At 45.3% G+C, this 15,388-nt stretch overlaps 2 protein-coding genes across 2 annotated transcripts in view; both read left to right on the top strand.

The window, feature by feature from the left end:
• Positions 1-4,932, top strand: part of SPG7 (SPG7 matrix AAA peptidase subunit, paraplegin) — a 32,906-nt gene extending 27,974 nt beyond the window's left edge. The window contains exons 13-17 of the mRNA XM_081868371.1: positions 93-208; positions 345-501; positions 726-889; positions 1,713-1,790; positions 2,863-4,932. Of these exons, the coding sequence (XP_081724497.1) occupies positions 93-208; positions 345-501; positions 726-889; positions 1,713-1,790; positions 2,863-3,072 (725 nt within the window). The 3' untranslated portion in view covers positions 3,073-4,932. The remainder of the gene's footprint in view (positions 1-92; positions 209-344; positions 502-725; positions 890-1,712; positions 1,791-2,862) is intronic.
• Positions 4,933-7,157: 2,225 nt separating this feature from the next.
• Positions 7,158-14,107, top strand: RPL13 (ribosomal protein L13). Its single transcript, XM_081868378.1, has 6 exons — positions 7,158-7,274; positions 9,126-9,243; positions 10,201-10,342; positions 11,171-11,344; positions 12,214-12,270; positions 13,908-14,107. The coding sequence occupies exons 2-6, from the start codon at positions 9,140-9,142 to the stop codon at positions 14,064-14,066; spliced, it is 636 nt and encodes a 211-aa protein (XP_081724504.1). The 5' UTR covers positions 7,158-7,274; positions 9,126-9,139; the 3' UTR covers positions 14,067-14,107.
• Positions 14,108-15,388: the final 1,281 nt, after the last annotated feature.

Below are 15,388 nucleotides of genomic sequence, written 5' to 3'. Positions count from 1 at the left end.
TTTTCCCTTCTCAGCCTTGCAAATTAAAATAGTGGTGCACCTTAGTAGCATATCCTGGGAAATGGAATTTATGTCCTCCATCTGCCCCACAGGGACAGCTAAAAAGAGCAAAATCCTGTCGCCGGAGGAGCGGAGAGTTGTGGCATTTCATGAGTCAGGTCACACACTTGTAGGCTGGCTGTTGGAGCACACAGAGGCAGCGATGAAGGTAGATTTGCTCTCTGCCCCGAGCTTGGGACATGGGACATGGTAATCAAGAGCAGCTGATGCCTCTTGAACTCATTCTCTGCAAGACAAGTTGGACCTCTCCTTTTTTCTTTTCTTCCCTTCCCACTATCTCACAGGTTTCCATCGCTCCTCGCACCAATGCTGCCTTGGGCTTCACCCAGATCCTGCCAAAGGACCAATACCTCTTTACCAAGGACCAGCTCTTTGAGCGGATGTGCATGGCCCTGGGAGGGAGAGTTTCAGAAGCCATCACCTTTAATAAAGTCACTACAGGTGAGGAAGCCAAATATGTGCTTCATCTTGTTGACCTCCTGTCTTTCAGTGGTGCTGCAGGCTTCTCTTTGTTAAATGTCCTTCCATTGTGCTTGAGCAATGAAGCCAATGAGCTTGCATAGACATTCTTCCCCCCCCCCCCCGAATAGGAGGGGGGTATCTTGACACTTCTGATGCATGTAGCACTAGCCCTTAAGTTCTTTTTTATCCATTGCTTACTCCAGGGGCACAAGATGACCTGAGGAAGGTCACCAAGATAGCATATTCAATGGTGAAGCAATATGGGATGGTGCCCAATGTTGGATACTTGTCCTTCCCAGAAAAGGAAAGTACCCCAGGGATAGGACGTCGTCCCTTCAGCCACGGACTCCAGCAAATTATGGACCATGTAAGTTCTCTTCATGGATATAAAGCTCCAACAAAAATGCTTGCCTGTTCACAGGTTTTAAAGGGCCTTGAAGCAGAGCCATTTTGTTATGTTGCAGTTTCCCAGGGAGAATAAGGCTAATCATCTGAGACTGTAACCACTAGCCCAGAGGAATTCGCAGTGTGAATGCCACTTTTCGAAGGAGAGGGCTTTGTTGCCCAGGTTGGCTTGCCTTGACCCTTGTAAACAGGATGCAAACAAGATTAGCTTGGCACTGCAAAGTGTGTGTGGTTATGGAGTAGGAAGGAGGCAAACCACCAATCCTGAAGTCTAGCTGAACACCATCCCATGTCTTCCCATACATTTTTGTTGCTGCTAGCAGCATCTTTGCTGTGCTTTTCAGTTGCTTCAAGGGTTCTAGTCTTGGATAGGTCCCAGTCCTAAGGGGATGATGCTAGTAGAATTCTAAACCAATAAAGACCCACAACTTATTAAGTCACCGCCTTCCTTCCCCAAAGTGGTCCCACACAATAAAAGCTGCTCATTGAATTGTCTTAGGGCAAGTGCTAGAAAAAGATTAGGACTAATCTCTTGAAGGAAGCATATAAACAGAACTGGAGAGGAGTAGTTAGGCTGAACATTGCCTAGTCCTACTTTAAATGTGAGATGTGCCATCACACTCTGCACCCAACCAAGCTGTTCTTTACCTATGAGCTGTTCTTCATTAGGATCTCTGGGGCTCTGTGTCTTTGCTGAAGGGGTATGAACTGCAGCTAAGAATCTTCATCTCTCTTGGCTCAGCCTTGTTGCTATAACTCCTCCTCTGGTTTTGTTTCCCTTCTAGGAAGCAAAGATGCTGGTGGCCCAAGCCTACAGGCGCACAGAGAAACTGCTGTTAGAGAATCGGGACAAACTGAAAGCAGTAAGGCTTGCAGAACACCAGAGGGATTCAGATTGAATTGGGGGTGGGGGTGACTGGGAAGCGGGGGTGATCCAGACTCAGAACCCTGCTCTGCTGTTGAAAGTTCAGTGGCTGGCCATGGGCAAGATGCTTCTCTTTAGCCTAGCTACAGGGTAGCTTGTGAGGCTTCAAAAAGTGCTTTGAGCAACTTGGCAGGGGAGGACTGGTTTTTTAAAAACAAGGTAGCAACTACTCTGCTGAGAGCCAACTAAGAGAACAAAATGGACCATGGCTAAGATGATTCCTCTGCAGAGTCTTAGATACTGTTTTACTTGCCACTTGCATTGGGAAGCACGGCAGCCCTTTTCCTTGGCTGATAGTGGCAAGAAGCAGTGTCGCTGGCTTTTGCCGTAATAAAACTAACTTGGCTTGGCAAGAAGCAGTGGGTTGTGGCACATTTCAGCTCCTTGTGATGCCAGGAATGTGAAGGGAGAAACTCCTAGAGCTGCAGAGTAGGAGGCCTGATTTAATATTCCTCAAATGGCCCCACATGTGCACCTTTGTCCCTTTCTTTGTACATTCACACCATTGCCATACTCTTTTCTTTCGTAGCTACATACACAATACTTCTCTTAATAGTTATCTTTGCTCTATGCAATGGCACCTGGCATGGGAGAAGAGAGGTGTATGTAGAATGCAAGTTCTTTCCTGCATGTGATAAACTCCTCAAACTGTTGCTTCCTTTTAAGATTGGGGGGGGGGGAGGAAAAAAAGAATCCTTTGAATGGAGTGCGGTGTCCTAAAGCAGGTGCAGGAAACCTGTGGCGCTCCAAATGTTGTTGGATTACAACACCCATCATCCCTGACCTTTGGCCATGCTGGCTTCAGGGACTGATGGGAGTTGGAGTCCAGCAATGTCTGAAAGGTCTTAGGTTTCCATCCCTGTCCTTGAGAGTGCTTTCCTTGAGGTGAGCTCGTCCTTGCTTCAGCCAGTGGATGGCTGAGCCCCAGTGTATCCTATTTCCATGTTTAGGTTTCTCTGGCCTGTGTGTGCATGCAAATGCTTACCATCTGTCACCTTTTCTGTGTCTAGCTGGCCGATGCCCTGCTGGAGAAAGAAGTCATCAACTACGACGACATAGAAGCCTTGATTGGGCCTCCTCCACATGGGCCCAAGAAAATGATTAGCCCTCAGAGCTGGATTGAGGCTGAGAGGGACAAACAAGATACGGGAGATGAAGAGGCACCTCAGTCACCCCAGAGCCGAGAGGAGGAGGAAGAGTTTGACCAGAGACCAGTTTGACAATGGCCAAGTGAGAGAAGGGACTGAGCAGCTTCCTTTCTGAACTAGAGGCGCAAAGAGAGTTATTTCATGCCTGTGTGTAGGCTGCTCTGCTCATATTTTGTGATGGGCTGCGAGCAGGGTCCAGCTTCCCCTGCTCTAAAAATGATCAAGCTGTGGTTGATGTATGTTCATGGGCTCATCAAGGCTCATTGGGAAGGGTCCCAGTGCCTCTGGGTTACCAGGTTACAGTTATGGGAAAGAGTGTGGTCAGTCTGGGCAGAACCAGCCATTGTGTCACAGTCCTCCCACAAAAGCAGCTGCTGTGCTCTGCTTCATCTTCTTTTTTCTGGTGCCACACACTGCAACCCTCCTTTGACATGACAGCAATAGCTGTATCACTAGCATCCAGAGTTTAATGCTTCTCCCTAGAACCAACAACACAAATATTTCCCTGATTTTTACGCATGTCTCTTGAGGTGTCTGATATGGACAATGGAGATGTAGATTTCCTTTGACCTATGTCACCATGCCACAAAGATATAGGTCCTTTGACCTATGTAACTCTGGCCACAAAGATAGGGGCAGGCACAACCGCTGAATGCTGGTGGGGCTCCCTGGAGTGACTTGGAAGGGAGAGAGAATCCTCAAGCCTTTCGGAGAGTACTCTGGCTGGCTGGTAGCTTCTGGTTCTTACACACAGGCCTTTAGACTGAATGTGTCTCTAAAGCAGCTTGTAACAGGAGTTGGGTGGGGGGAGGGATAGAGTTTCCTGCTGTACAATAACAGCTGAAGGGAGGTGGAGTGGAGAGAGAAAAGGGCTAGCTGCATTTTCAAACACACTCCATAGATTATTTCCATGAGGACTATTGTCTGTATCCTTATACAACCCTTGTCCAGATTTTCCTCCACTCCTGCCAATATTTAATTGGCAGTTCTCAAAACTGCCTCTTTTCTGAGACTACACTCATGCATAGATGGGATGAGCGTGCACACATTTGCACTCTGAATTGCCTCAACGTGAAGGGAGTTTGCTCTTTAGAACTGCGGCTATCAAAATCCCTGGAGATATGATCCTCCTGAATATGTCTTTCAACATGTGATATTGCACTATGACATAAAAGAAAGCCAAGCATTTCAGCACTGGTCTGTAAGCAGTCCCTTTCTCCATCTCCCCCAGTGGGCCTTGAAAGAAAAGTCATTGGCGATCTGTGTGTACCACCTAGTGGTCTATTGACAAATTTGTACCAAATTGCTGTATATCTGTGACAATATCTGTGGGGCAATATGCCAAGTTTCTGAATCACAGTGGCAGTAATTTAGCCCATTTCCCTCCAAGAGGGAGCCAGACTCGCCAGACTCACTGGCAGTAGCTAAGCTTTAGCACAAGGGTGGTTAATGCTTTGGCTCATGGAATTGCAGTGATGAAAGGGATCCCAAGGGCCATCTAGTCCAGCCCCCTGCAATGCAGGAATGTTAGCTAAATCATACATGACAGATAGCCATCTCGTATCTGCTTAAAAACCATCTATAGTGGCATCATATTGAAATAAATTCAGGAGCAAGAAAGTCATGTTAAATTTAATTGTGCTGGGTCTTGGCATCTGAAATGGTTGGTATGTTTTTCCAGTCGGGTATTTCTCAAGAAAATGAAATTTGAAAATTGTTCAATTGAAGAAGTTGTCACTGGGGGAGGGATGGTGAGAGAGCCACAAGTGTTCCCCACCTTGATTTTTCCACTTTTCTTATCTTTCCAAGAGTTCCTGCTCAATGTATTTATAAACCATGACCTAGCACAAACTGCAATAAATCTCTGTCATCTCAGCTGCTTGTACCTTTGCCATCTATTAAAAAATGAAATAAACTTTTACAGAACTCAAATACCACTCACTAGTCATTTATTGTCATTCTCAATGGGCATGAGTCATCATTTAAACTGTTCTATTACTGCAAATACAATCTATGACATTAATACGTGCCATTTTCAGTATATGCAAGTCACTGTAGTCTGTTCAATGAAGTGCAGTGTGTTCCCTTGCTAGTGGGGAGTCTCCTATACCTGATGTGATAAAAAATTCTCATTGGCCAAGCTATGCCAGTGCTCAATAGTGCCTGGCTGTTGGGGAGCAGGATGCTGAACTATCTTTATCAGATCCTACAGAGCTTTTCTTAAGTGTGTCACAGTGTTATTTGGGCTACAATGTTATGCATGCACTATCGCTTGTAAGCCCTTTTAAGCTCAGTAAGACTTTGGATATCCGTGCATCAGTTCAGGCTACTGTAGGCTCAGGTTATTGCAGATGCTATCCGTGACATTAATATGTGCCATTTTCAACATGTACAATTCACTGCAGTCTGTTCCTTTTAGTGGCAATGGGGGAGAATCTCCTAGATTTGGCCCAACGGAGAATCTTATTGGCCACAGTTAAGGCAGTGGTCATAGTGCCTGGCCACTGGGGAGCAAGGTATTGAACTCTGATTTATCAGATCCTGCAGAACTTTTATTAAGTTTGTCACAATGCAATTGGGGTTACAATTCTAAGGAGATTAGAACAGCATGCTGGATTTTGTCCAGAATTCTGTATTCTGAGTGGCTAACCAGATACCAATGCGACACCAGTAAGCAGGACTTGCATACTATAAAAGTGGAATGTTGGGTTTCCTGTGTAACGAGCACATTTATTCAGAAATAGAAGGGGACCTGCAAAGCCTGCAGTTCTCTTCATTACTTTCATGGCTGGTCTCAGAAAAAACCTTGCCAGTTTCAGACAACCCTGAAAGGCAAACAGGCATACTGAGGGGGATGGCAGCCATCTGACAGCATTATCCAGCCACCTTCTGCCTGGCAACTTCGTCCCTCACTTCAGCCTGCCAACTTCCACTGGCTTCCACCCATGAATATCCACTAGTTCATGCATTCACCCTGTGCCAGGAGGGCAGCGTCCAGAACCCCCTGAATGCACTCAGACACACACCATTCACCTCAACCAGTTTACATCCACAAACATCAGCCTGCTGCAGCCTTTCAGCATCCACTGGCTTCTGACTGCATACATCACCAGCTTCCACTCAGCAAACCTGCCAACTTCCACCAGGTCCATCACCAGACATCAGTCAGCTGCTGCTTTCTGTCTGCCACTTCACCTCCATGTGGAAGGAGGTCACCCAGTGCTGAATGATACAGCTGTTGCCTACTATGTTCTCTTCAGGAAGGTTTATGCCTTGGTTCTCCCCTTGGCCCACCTTTATATCCAGTCAGTGGCTATGTGCTTTTGGGACATGGGTGGTGCTGTGATCTAAACTACTGAGCCTCTTGGGCTTCCAATCAAGTCGTCAGTAGTTCAAATCTGAGCAACGGGGTGAGCTCCTGTTGCTCTGTCCCAGCTCCTGCCAACCTAGCAGTTCGAAAGCAAGCCAGTGCAAGTAGATAGACAGGTAGCACTGTGGTGGGAAGGTAAATGACATATCCGTGTGCTCTGGCACTCATCATGGTCCTCCATCTGCCAGTAGCAGTTTAGTCATGCTGGTCACACGACCCGGAAAGCTGTCTGTGGACAAACGTCAGCTCCCTTGGCCTGAAAAGCGAGATGAGCACCGCAACCCCATAGTCACCTTTGACTGGACTTAACCATCCAGGGGTCCTTTACATTACCTTTTTCTACCTTTGCTTTTGTGGGAGGTGAGTTCTTGTGCTTTTGAGCCAACCCAGGCAGTAGCTGGTGAGGCATCATCATCACCTCCCCATCCCTCACAATGGTGAGTGCAGTTTCAGCAGTAGTTTGTTCCTTTGCATTACCTATTGCCTCCTGTGCTGATACCAAGGAAAGACACATTATAAACTTGTGGGGAGAGGGGCATTTTTCAGCCCAATGGCTGCATTTCCCTCTGGCCAACCTTCAGGGACTACATCCGGATTGGTCAAATGCCAACAGTAAATGTGACTCTTTGAATAGGAGACTCCCTTCCCGCGCCCCTCCATCCATTACGAGCCGGCAGAATTGAACGGCCGCGGTACCTTTAAGATGGGCGCCATCTTTGTTACTGGCAAGACAATGTGTTGGACATAGCGGCGGACGCCAGTGAGGGTAATTCCTTCTCCCTGATTGGCCACGGACGGAGCGTTTCGCGTTTCCTGAACCGGGTCACGCACGGCGGCTCAGATATCCCAGAGTTCCTGGCGAGAGTTCTTTCTTTTTCCGGCCGACCATTTTCTCTCCCGGGAGGTGAGTTCTCGTGCTGGGGGAGGCCTGGTTGGCTATCCGCCTTCATCTGTCGCCTGCGCGGGGATGGGGGACTCCGGGGTTGGACTCCGGGATTCTAGAGGGTCTTGTGGACGTTACGGAAAGGTTATGGGGTCCCGGTGGGGAGACTGATGGGCTCTTGCCTGGTTGTTAGAGGCGATCCTTTGCGCTCCTCTGAGCTTCTAGATCTGCCTCGTTATTTAGAAAGGCCCAGCCAGAGCACAAAAGTGGAGCACACAGGCTTTGCACGCAGGCGGGCCCAAGCCCAGCCTCTGGCGCTTCGGTTAGGATGGCTAGCGGCCTTCGAGGGGCTGGTGTCACCAAAGCATCCAGTGGTGGGTAAGTGAAGCCAGCGTCCCAGGGGCACCCGTAGCTCATTCATATATCGTGGTACCAGGTTCTGTATCTGGCCAAGAATTACTGCACCAATCAATAGGATTTGTAGCCCGGTTAGTCAAGCCACAGCTACAGTATTTCGGAGTGATATTGGCTAGTGAAGAACGACCTATTACAACTCAACTGTAGTAGTTTTGGCCAAAATGTAATGTCCTGAAGAAGTGCAGGGCATTTGTTTTGCTGGGTGCTTTCGTGTTCATTGAGGATTTTATTGTTGACTCTGCAGAAATGGTTTCCCCTTTATGGGATTTAGTCAAGTGTCGCTCCCTCAGCCTGTGAAGCGAGATGAGCACCGCAACCTCAGAGTCGTCTGTGACTGGACTTAACTGTCAGGGGTCCTTTACCTTTACCATTGTATCCCTGAATGCTAACGAGCTTTTGAACGTTTTAAACAAGCAGTTTTAAAGCCACCAGCTTTTTCTTATTCATAGTGAAATAAACCATTTTTCTTAAGCTTAGCAGGGTTTGAGTCAGCATGAGGTAGGTTCCTGTGTGGGGATGGAGTCTAGTTTAGTGGGTGTAACACAGACTTTGCCTGCAGAAGGCCACAGGTTTAAGCTCTTGGATAGCAGGACGAGGAAGACTTTGAAGAGCCACAGCCAGCCAGATCAGTCAGTACAGTATTGGGCTCAGTGGAGCAATGTGTAGAATCTGAATGAAGGCAGCCTTGTAAGTTTGGCTGGGGTGACCCCATATTTTACCATTCTGATAGGGCATTGGCAAGAGGCTCCAAGTTAGATCTTTAGTATCATTAAAAAAAATGAAGTCTGTGTATCCTTCATACAATGTGACAAGTCAGTCGCATTCAGAAGGAGACATTACTTTTAATAGGCAGTATGGGGTTGAGGGATAAGACAAGAGTGAGGGGAGGAAGGGGGGGGAAGATATTTAGTATCTTGAATGCCTTGCTAGAGAAGACTCAGTACTAGTCTGAACTAATAGCCTGATCCTATACATCAGTTTCATATGTAAGGGAGGAGTACATGTAGAAGGTTCATTTTCTGGGATCTCCTGTTGAAGGGTTTTGAACCTTGAAGGGCTGCTGCCAATCACTGTAGCCAGGACCAGCCAAAATTAAGCAAGTAGATAGCTCCTTATGTTATTGTAAGGTCTCTTGCAGAAGAGATTCTGCAGTGATGCATGTTTGATATTGTTAAACAGAGTGTGGGATATTTGATGAATGGATCAAAGCTCTTCCTAATATTACTGGTAAAAGGTTTCCTGCATCATAACTGCATTCTGCCTGCAAGTTTCCAACCTTTGGCACAATTAGGAATCCAAATGCTAGGTTTCCTTTGGGCTTAGAAGGGCATGACATTATGTGTCTCCAGTATACTTCACAGAACTGTTGCAAGGATAAATAATATTTTGTATGCTGAAAAGAGATGTTAAAATGGAAATCATAAGGAGTCTAATCCATACTGTGTGTATTTTCAGGGACATAAGGAGCCATGGCGCCCAGCCGGAATGGCATGATCTTGAATCCCCACTTTCACAAAGACTGGCAAAGACGAGTAGCCACATGGTTTAATCAGCCTGCTAGGAAGATTCGCAGGTGAGGTCTGCTGGGCCCCTTGCATTTTGTGTTCTTTGTGTCCGGTGCTCGGCTAACATACAGCTGTCTGGATAATGCAAAAGGCAAGCAAGTGTGAGCCTTGCCATTTTTGGCTTTCTGCAAGACACTTGTTCAGTTCTTCAGCCAGATGATGAAAATTCTCCGGAATCGCTGTACCACATTGATGACCCTTTGAACCCATATAAGCTGATGGCTGTAGCTTTTTTAATTTCTATCTACTCAGTTAAAGGATTGAAAACAGAACCGTCTATATCTTAATGCCTTTATCTCTGGTGTTACTGCATTTTAAATACTGTCTGTAGTTCTGGTTTCCACATCTCAAAAATGATATTGTTCAGCTGGAAAAGGTGCAGAGAAGGGCAACCAAAATGATTAAGGGGTTGGAGCAACTCCTATAAGGAAAAGTTAAATTTGCAACTTGTAGTTTGTGATGGGGGCAAAGGTGAGTAAAGAGGGACATAAGAGGCATAAAATTATGTATGATTTGTGTTTTTTCTCACATAATACTAGAATTCCAGGTCTTCCAGTAAAGCATACAAAAGGAGCATAGCTTCACACATCACATTGCTCAAACTATGGAATTCATTTGCACAAGAGTAGTGCTAGGATTTGAAGAAATCATGGAAGCTAGTGATGTCTAGTTCTGCTTCCACTGTCAGAGGCAGTATGCTTCTGAATACCAGCTGCTAGGAATTACATGAAGCAGTTGCACTGGGGACCTGCTTGCAGGCTTCTTTTAGGTTTCTGATTGGCCAGGTTGCTGGACTAAGTGGGTCTTTGGTCTGATCCAGCAGGACTTCTTTTGTTCTTATGCTTTCCTTATGCTTCCTTCCCTTGCAATCAATCCCAAGTTTATCTGTAAGGGGAGCTCAGTAAGGGTTATATTTGGAGAGACAACAGGTTTAACATAGCTTTTGTACTTCTTTCTGCACCCAGGAGGAAGACCCGTCAGGCGAAGGCCCGTCGTATTGCTCCACGTCCAGTATCTGGACCAATCAGGCCAATTGTGAGGTGCCCCACTGTACGATACCACACAAAAGTCCGTGCTGGTAGAGGCTTCAGCTTGGAGGAGCTGAGAGTAAGTGAAAAAGCATAGGTGTCTCTTAACACATGAGTGCCTGCCTCTGAAATACAGGTTGTTTTGGCTTGTGGCATATGATATGTGAGCTAAGATATATAGGAATCTGATGTGTTTTGTACAGTGGTTGGTAGGGCTTCCATATAACCAAAAAACTTCATTGAATCAGATATCTTGGAGGATTAGTTTTTGTATTTATAGTGGAAGTTCTTGAATTAAACAGATGGAGAGTTTTATAGCAATAGTATAGCTAATCCCTGTTCCTTCAGAGTGGGTTATACGAGGATCTTTAGGCAGTTAAAAATTAAAACCCACACCCTTCTGTTGTCTGTTTCTAATTGCTTAAAGGACAAGAGTTTAGCCTTACACATTTTTATTCAGTATTTTGGTGGAGATTTCTTTTTAGGTACTAGAGAAAAATTGTTTGGCCAGGTACATTAGCATCCTACCAGAAGGTCTCTCTTTGTTGCCCCTGTGAGCCACTTGCCATTTCTTTGAGAGCCTTTCAATCAGATGATGGCACTGTCCCTGGAATCTCAGTACTGTGATTACTTACGTTTTGAAGCTTTCCTTCTCTTTGTAAAATAAAAATTATTAAAGAGGTTCAAAACAAATATTTTGTTAATACATTAACAGAAAAACAAAGAAAACATAGGGCAACAACAATTTTTGAAAACATTGCTATACTATTATATAAAGTATCAATATTGTTAAGTAGACAAGTAAGAAGTTTTCCAGCTGATGACTGTTCTGCCTCCATAGCAGGTACAGGGCTGGCAACGTACAAGTTGCTTTTACTTGTGGCTTAGGTTAATATGCTTTCCCTAGATGGCTGGCATCAACAAGAAGTTTGCCCAGACAATTGGTATCTCAGTGGACCCCAGGCGCCGGAACAGGTCAACAGAAGCCCTGCAGGCAAATGTGCAGCGGCTGAAGGAATACCGCTCTAAGATTATTCTCTTTCCCCGGAAACCTTCTGCCCCTAAGAAGGGCGACAGTGCAGTAAGTATATAGGGGAGAATTTCAGGGGAAGTAGGTGTTGCAGGAGAAGGGAGCTTTATTTCTAATAAGTCTAGTGGGGCGGAAGCTGTGCTGCAAAGCACACTATAAAACTCCCAAGGACACAACTTCCAAGGAGTACTTGATCATGACTGGGGCACAAAAAAGCTTGCATCCAGTATAAGAGGCAGAAACGCTACCTACTTTCCATTGCTGGTGGTCACATGCTACTTCAGCCACAACATCACAAGTTTGTTCCAATACAGCCACCCAAAGACAAGGCCACCCCCATCCCCTCACCACCAAGGAAATGTAACAAGCAAATAGATAGATACCCCCCACAAGTGACACTGACACAAAATCACTAAGTAGAAGCATTACCACCCCACTCACCACCCCTCCCCTCCCCCTCTTTTCTTCCCAACCCAATACTGCATGCAACACAACAAATGAAACTGATCTGTAGAAAACGCAGCTTGAAAAAAGAGAGGATGCACGTATATTTGTAAACTCAGAAATCTTTAATAAAAAATATTTTTTAAAAAAGTTTGTTCCAGGGCCCTGTTCCTTAGTTGCTATGATTCTCAAAGTGTGTACATACGTCTTTAAAGACCTTGCAGTTACCTGTATTGGGGAGAGAGCAGAAGTGTTGAGGAAAAGTGAGATGACAGCAATATAAGGCAAAACTGGGAATTTTGGTATTCTTCGTTTTCAACTCTGCCTAACCTTGCCCCTACAGTAAGATTTTTAGAGGCTCCCTCAGCACTTGTATGACATAATCCAAGCTAGGTTTTTTTTTTCTTGCTGTCCAAAAAAGGGGGAGGTGGAATAAATAGTTAAGTTAATTCCTGAACATTTTCTTCTCTCCACAGGCTGAAGAGCTCAAGATGGCCACACAGCTCTCTGGACCAGTTATGCCCATCAAAAATGTAAGTGACTTCCATAGATCTTTCCTCTGAAATTTATAGACATTGTAATGGGAAATTTCCTGCTTCCAACATGGTTTCTTGAGAGCGGTTGTGTTTCTTGAGTGTCAGATGATGTTCTGTGACCTAACAAAAAGGAGCAGCTTCAATGTTGTGTTGGCTACTTCTCATTCATTCAAACATAGTTATGTCCTTGGAATCTTGCAAAACACAAGTTTGCAATCAATATTGAAAGTTGGTTGGTTTTTCGAGTAAGTCATACATGAAATCTGAACAAGTGAATGGTGGTAGTTGTGATGCTACTGAATTTCTAACAGAAATGGAATATTAAAAAAGAAGCAATCAAGTAAGTGGTTAGCCTTGTGGAGTCCTGCTTGGGATCGGTCTCTTCTAAAGTCCTTACTTCTCACAGTGCCTCTGGGAAGCCCAGCAGCAGCAGGGCATAAAGAAAACAGCCCTCTCTGCTCTTGCTTGTCCTCCAGCAAGAGGTACTCAGTGCTGTATTTCTGGATATGGGCGTTCAATTTATTTATTTTTGTTTTGTTTTATTATTGAAATAAGGTGACTGCCCTGGAAATCCAGTATATTGAGGGGCAGTATGTAAATGTAAAATAAACTAGTATACAACTACAGCTAGAAGCCACTGACTATCTCCTACCACATGAATTTGTCTCATCTCCTTTGAAAGCCACCTAATCCAGTGGCTATTGTCACACCTTGTGGCAGTGGGTTCCAATGACAAGTTAGTCATTGAGTAGAAAAGGACTTCTTGTCTATTTCTCTTGTCTATCTTGAACCTACAGCCAGTCAGTTTAATCGGGTGACCCATGAGCTCTAGAATTATGAAAGAGGGAAGCTAGCTACTATGCTTCTTCCTACCCCCTGAAAAGTCCCAAATATTTTAGTCTTCTCTCATAATAGAAGATGGGTCATTTTGGTTGCCTTTCCTGACTCTTACGTCCTTTTTGAGACTGACTGGCCATAACTGTTCCTCTTATTCCAAAAGTGGATATCCTCTATGTTTATATTGAAGGCCTTATGCTGCTGACCATCTTCATTTTCAGTCCCTCTATTTGATCACTAGATTCTGCATCATTTTGGCAATGAATTTTTCCTGTGCCTGGACTAGCCATGAGGGTTCCAACTCCACTGTCAGTGTGTCTCTGAACTCTGGTTGCTCAGAATCACAAGTGAGGGAGGGTGCTGTTATGCTTAGGTTCTCCTTGTAGGCTTCACATTAGGGCATCCGGTTGGCCGCTGTGAGAACAAGATGCATAACTAAATGGGACATTGGCCTGATCCAGCAGGCTCTTCTGGTGTTCTGAGTGCTGCTACAGAAAGGGGCTGGGTCTGCCTCCATAGTACATATTTTGAGCACATTTTGTCCCAAAAAGATTTCTGGGCACTGCAGTTTGTTGAGGGTTGCTAGGAATTGTAACTCTCTGGGGGATAAACTCCGCTGCCCAGAATTCTTTGAAGGAATGAATGTGATTTGGGTGTTCTTTAAAGGTAAACTGTATATACAGCCTGTGACTTAAAAGTGTTAGACTGAGCCATAGTGTGGGTGAATATTGAATCAGAAATGGGAAGAAAGCAGCAGCTTTTTGGTGTGTGCCCTGATTGTCTGGTTCTTTCCTTAGGTCTACAAAAAAGAGAAAGCCCGGGTTATATCGGAGGAAGAGAAGAATTTCAAGGCTTTTGCCAGCCTGCGCATGGCCCGGGCAAATGCTCGGCTCTTTGGCATCCGGGCTAAGCGAGCCAAGGAAGCAGCAGAGCAGGATGTGGAAAAGAAGAAATAAACTCTTTGTTCGGAGCACCTCAATAAAGGATAGATTTGGAACTTTGTGGTGCTTGTCTTAGAGATGTGGGGAAGAGCAACATGGGCTGGGAATCCTGGCACTTGAGCATAGCCCCTTTGCTATCTCCATCTCATGCCCACTCATTTTTTGTGGGCGCTCCAGTAGTTTGGCAAGGAGGCTGGTACATCTTGGGTTTTCAGTATTGGAAGCAGCCTGGGGAATGGAAGGCAGTGCTAATTGGATCCCATTTTATATTTTTAACCCCCTGGTTGGGGGATGAAAGGGGCAACCTACTATTCCTTGCTCACTTAGGTTCCCTTTTGGCAGATACAGAGCTGGGTAATTTGGGTATTTAGTAGAACAGAAGGTGATAAATGTATGGGGAAGAGCCATAGCTCAGTGGTAGAGCATCGGGCTTTGGATGTAGAGGGTCCCAGTTCAAGCCCCTGTAGGGCTGGGAATGTTGCCCATCTGAAACTCCAGAGAGCTGCTGCCTGTCAGTGCAGACATTACCAAGCTAGATGAACCAATGCTCTGACGTGGTACAAGATGGCTTCTTAAATTTTTTACACTGAATTTTGCAAGGGATTCACGAGACATACCTGATTCTTACCACAATGCCACTTTGGTGTCAACTCCTTACTGGATTAATGTAGACCAGGTGTGGTGTTTTCTGAGAGCAAAAGTGAGCTGAGCTGAAGTGAAGACCAAACAAGCCACCAGAGAATCCGATGCAGTTATTTTCCAGGAATGCATTTTCCAATAATGTACTCTTTACTGTGGATGAGCTGCCTTTTCACCTCCACTGCATCCCATTGAGGAAATGAATGAGAAGTACTTAGTCGATGAATAGAAGCTGGGCTTGGTTGATCACTCAGCTCTGCTGGAAAAATTGAGTGTGTGCTTAATGTGAAGTGCAGAGGATCCTATTTACAATAACTAGAGGGTGTCTATGGGAGTGGATGGGAACCACAAGTCTGGTTTAGATTTACTAGCCAAGCCATGAATTTAGCGTTGCCACTTATCTACCCATCCCCATAGGTCATCTGGAGATGAGATTAATTCTCTTGACATGCTACAGATCTGGAGCAGGTAAAGTTACAAATCCCCCTCATGCTTCAGCAGTCCATTCTTTGAAATTTTGTGGACACAGAGCAGGTAGGCGTCACATGTTGCTCTGAAGAAGGGCAGACTTGGGAATGGGGTATAGGTGTATGCACACATTAGTTGGCATCCTCCTGTCTCTAGAGACGATGGAGTGTGCCTTCGGGGGTGAAGTCAAACCACTATGTTTGGCACTGAAGTGACCTCTGGGGTACAAG

Source organism: Podarcis erhardii (assembly GCF_964252035.2).
Source record: "Podarcis erhardii genome assembly, chromosome: 7".
NCBI lineage: Eukaryota > Metazoa > Chordata > Lepidosauria > Squamata > Lacertidae > Podarcis > Podarcis erhardii.
This window is presented reverse-complemented; position numbering and strand designations above follow the sequence as displayed.

Coding starts and splice junctions, on each gene's coding strand:
- RPL13 (XM_081868378.1), top strand. CDS start 9,140: ATGGCGCCCAGCCGGAATGGCATGATCTTGAATCCCCACTTTCACAAA. Junction 9,244..10,200: donor CCTGCTAGGAAGATTCGCAG/GTGAGGTCTGCT, acceptor TTCTGCACCCAG/GAGGAAGACCCGTCAGGCGA. Junction 11,345..12,213: donor CTAAGAAGGGCGACAGTGCA/GTAAGTATATAG, acceptor TTCTCTCCACAG/GCTGAAGAGCTCAAGATGGC.